This window comes from Orbicella faveolata, unplaced genomic scaffold, assembly GCF_042242905.1.
Source record: "Orbicella faveolata isolate gen_17 unplaced genomic scaffold, um_ofav_v1 contig_34, whole genome shotgun sequence".
Lineage (NCBI taxonomy): Eukaryota > Metazoa > Cnidaria > Anthozoa > Scleractinia > Merulinidae > Orbicella > Orbicella faveolata.
The window spans coordinates 2192561-2197214 of NW_028301563.1; the positions used below are offsets into that span (position 1 = coordinate 2192561).

General features: G+C 39.9%; 1 protein-coding gene across 1 annotated transcript; it reads left to right on the forward strand.

Moving 5' to 3' along the window:
- Positions 1 to 642: 642 nt before the first annotated feature.
- Positions 643 to 3707, forward strand: LOC110058786 (shaker-related potassium channel tsha2-like). Its single transcript, XM_020765444.2, has one exon. The coding sequence runs from the start codon at positions 889 to 891 to the stop codon at positions 2170 to 2172; it is 1284 nt and encodes a 427-aa protein (XP_020621103.1). The 5' UTR covers positions 643 to 888; the 3' UTR covers positions 2173 to 3707.
- The last annotated feature ends 947 nt before the right edge of the window (positions 3708 to 4654 follow it).

Consider the following 4654-nt stretch of genomic DNA (forward strand, 5'->3'; position numbering starts at 1 on the left):
GGCAATATAGTCGCCTGACTCACATTTCTATCACCAAATAAGAAGGAATGAAATTAATTGCAAATGAATCTAATATAATGAGATATTTAAGATAATAGCCAAAGTACCGATTGATTTGCTTCCCGATAATAAGCTGGATTACAAAGGATTTAGCAAACCATACACACGATTTCGCGATCGTCTAATTGGTGTGTTTTGCGGATCATGGTGTCAGCTGTGTCACTTTTCTTGGTTGATACCTGTCCTGCCAATAATACCCTGGATAATCTTAAAGAAAATAAGAGATAACCTTGAATCATTTAAATAAAGTAGAAACTTGAATACACAGCTTCATATACGCTCTTTCGTTAATAACCGTGACCCAAAAAGCGAGACATCTGAAATCATAGGATTATTTAATAATTGATAGAGATTTTTCCTTTTTGTGTTTTTAAAATCATCTAAGTTTTAGTTTCGTGTTGAGGGCAACTGATATTAATCCTTTACCTGTGTTGTTTACGAAACTATATAACGAGCGGTATCTCGAGTAATAACTGTAAATATATTCGTGTGAGAACAATCATGGATTTTTAACGTCCAGCGGCGCTTGAATTCCACAACAGAGAACAGTTTTAAAAATTTATCGCCCTGCGCATCTGTTACAGAAATTGAAGACTTGTTTACGTGAAAAGTTTCGTTGATTAGCTCATTAACAAAGACACTATAAGGTCAAGCTGGTGCCTTGGCAAAATATTTTCGCTATCGGCTGGAATAACACGAAAATACACTGTGAAAGCGAGTTGTCCCAGCCCTGAAATGATCTGACGTAAGTTTAAATTCTTCCTAGTGTTAGTGAGGACAAAAAATGTTCTAGTGAAGTTTTATTGTAACTACACAATAAGACAAGAAATGTTTGCACTGAAGGAGAGCGGCCGAAGAATAACATTAAATGTTCAAGGATGTCGTTTCGAAACTTTCCAAGAGACACTTGAAGAATTTCCTGAAACTCTTCTCGGTTCGGAAGAAAAACGAAGAAGGTTTTACGACCCACAACGAGACGAGTACTATCTAGAAAGAGACAAATGTGCGTTCGACGCGATCCTGTTTTATTACCAATCCAGAGGAATTCTATCCCGGCCTGCAACAGTTCCAGCAAATGCGTTTGACGAAGAGCTAAAGTTCTACGAGATCCGAACAGAAGAACCTGAAGAGCAAGAAGGCAAAGTGAACGTTATACCTGCCCGAGAATGGCAAAGGAAGCTGTGGGAATTACTGGAATATCCTGAGTCTTCCAGGCAAGCCGCGTTGTTCGCCAAACTTTCAATGGCTGTCATTGTGTTGTCTATTATAGTATTCTGTGTGGAGACCCTAGATATGGCGTCAACAATAGCAGGGAAATCTTTGTCCTCTCACAATGACACCAACAATAAGACCTTTGTGGATCGCGAGAGGGACAAACTCCAGAAAAGACCAAAACTTTGGTTTGTAATTGATACCTGCATCATAGTTTGGTTCACTTTTGAATACGCCGCTCGTCTTGTCTCGGCTCCAGAGAAGATCAAATTTGTTTTGTCCACACTGGCGTTAATCGACCTGACCGCAATAATTCCATACTTTCTCTCCTTGTTTCTGGGCGACGATTATGCGCCCGCGTTTTCATTCACGATCATGCGTATCTTTCGCCTGTTGCGAGTGATACGACTGCTAAAACTCACGCGCTACGTAGCAGCTCTTAAAATTCTCGGCTATACCGTCCGTTCCTGCCAAGAGCAGCTAACCGCGTTAATTTTTCTAATCTTAATATCGGTGGTGTTATTTTCCAGTACAATTTACTATATCGAAAATAAGGAAAATTCTGAACAGTTCGATAGCATCCCTGCCTCGCTTTGGTGGGCGATTGTCACCATGACAACGGTCGGTTACGGCGACATGGCGCCAGTCACTCCGTTTGGAAGAATAGTGGGAGCATTGTGTGCCATATTTGGAGTTGTGGTCATGGTGTGCCTTCCAAGCCCCGTGTTCATTTCAAGCTTTAATGAAATCTACATGCGACACATAGGACAAATGAGGAAGAAGAGTAAGCAAATTGATGCTGACAACACTAGCCTAAAGGTCAAAAGGACTTGGCGATCTGCCATAAAACCTTCAAATATTTTACTTATCAGAAAATTCTGCGGCGGGCAGGAAGACTAGATTGCAGGCCTTGCCAGTCAGGAAATCCAACAGAATATTTCTACCCTTTGCATTAGTCAAGTCTGATTAGGAATCTCGATATTAAGTTGATAAAAAGAGCTGCGGTTTATTAGTTGAAGTTTTGGACTCAAGCTGGTCAGATCTAGGTAAGCCTACTTGCAGACCTCTATATATCATTTCACTTTTTCCTTTTGCATGTAGGCTAATCTTGGTTTGTGCTTTTCCCGAGTCACCGGAACGTGAAGAATGTTAAGACAAGACACTTAACTATCACTAAGTTTCATTCCAGCTATAAGCATGAACAGATATATGTATCACTAGTCCATTATTGAAGAAACCACGGCAAAACGCTTTGATGTAAATGGCCTAGCATACAGTGTCAGGGCAGATGAGAGTCAGCTAGTCTCTGTTCGTTGAGGAGGTTACCAATCTAAAGCTAGAGATCGGAAGAGGGGGTCTCCCCAGTTGTATTCATTTTTTTAGAGGATTGTTGGTATGCCTGTGATGTAAAATAGCACGGAGTTTAACCATTCTCCGGTTCTTTGGGATGCTATAGTTCATCTCGGTTTATCCTCACCTTTGCCAACAGGACACTCGTTATGGCTATATGTGCTCCTAAGCCGTGTGGAGAGAGGCAATGCGAGAATAAAGTTCATTACGTTATTTCAAGCACACAACGATGAAGCCTCGTATTCCATCACTCGACGTGATTCCAACGCAGTAACCATAAGACAACCAGGCATCTATGAAAAATTGATCCAGGTGAAATCAGTACTGATGTAAGATGCAGAGAACAATCTTATTCGATTTCAGTTTTCAGAAGACGATTGAAAGACTTCTTAGACTCACAGTTTACAGAAAAGGAAGTAATGATTTCCCCTTTTGGCAATCAGTCTAATTGCAAAAACTTTCAATCACTTCATTGCAGTGCTTTTCAACTGCTTTGCTTGTTCATCAGATTTAGGAAGAAATTAAGAAATCCCCCAGATGCTCGAGTAACAAGTGGACAAAAACCTTGTACCGATACATGGTATTGCAAACATTCTGTGTGACTATGTGGCTGTGTAAATATCTTCTTAAAACAAATACTTTATAACAAGATACACCAAATGTCGAAAACAAATTTTGAAGTTCATGTCAAACACTTGAAAGTACTGCATGGTGAAATCAAACTGATAACGAAAATCTGTGCTTGCACAATTTTTCAGAACTTGGAAATTTATTTTCTTGAGTTCTCATGGGAAATTGTGTTTGGTGTTATTTCAGGCAACTATTTTTATCTTAAGCTTTTAGAAAATGTAAAAAGATCTGACTATACTTCGAATTATTCTGGTACAAGGTTTTTGTCCATTAAAAACTGAAATGGCTCGATTTCCTATCGGATTTCGTCTTTATTTGCGTGTGTGTCCTTCGATTGTAGTGATGGAAAACCACACATAACAGTCCAATAACAACATTATACACCGTTAAAGCGGCACAGTTTTTGGTACAAACTTATAACAAACGACTAAATCAAAATAAAAGCTGTTCGACTTCTAGTATTGCCCGCCTTGTAAGTCATTTTTGTTTCTGAGGCCATAGCCTGCGAGAAGGTTCTCATTCGCAGAGACCGGCCTGGAAACGACGTTGGCAAAGGCAAAGTTGCCATCCAGGTACGAGTGGCCTCTCACCGGCTCGCTTCGCACGCCCACAACTCTCTCTCGGCTTCACCTTTGCCCGTGCTGCAACTAATAAGAGCCTGCTTGCAGGCTACTGAGACCTCCGTTAATATGGCCCAATTTTTATGGTTTACCACTGAAGAATTAATGAGGAACCACAAAGTACACGGCATTCAAAAAGCAACGTTTGACGTACTAGTAGACAGATGTATTTCATTTTGAAGTGTTTTTGGACTGATTTATAGCGTCTAAGGAAACACAGCACCTTCTATACATATTAAAATAATTTGCTCTTCGCGATAAAGCAATGGATGGAATAAGCCATCGATCCACCTAATTTTGTTATTTGAGAACTAATCCCCAAATTTGATATCTAGATAGATATCAAATATCTAGTGCTGGTTTTATTGTTCTACTGACATGACGAAAAACTTTTTCGAACGAAAACTTTTTTAAATTAACTTTAAGTTCTCAGAGGGTGTTATGTCTGATGAAATAAAACCGTCAGGGGAATAGGTGTTTTTTTTTTGTTTGTTTGTTTTGTTTTGTTTTGTTTTTGTTTTTTTCTATTTCGGAATATGATAACGACACATGAGAACTAACATCCAGTATATATATGGGCTTACTCACGTACTTTAGCCCATTGTTCCTCCCCGAACATAGGGCACCAACAATATTCCGCCATTCTCCTCGGTCCTGAGCTACTCTTTCAAATTGTTTCCATGCGTTTCAGGTCCTATTGATGTCCTTTTCCCGCCGCCAGTCGTTCCGTGGTCTCCCTCTGATTTCTTTGACCTTGGGGCGTTCCAGCCACAGCGCTTACT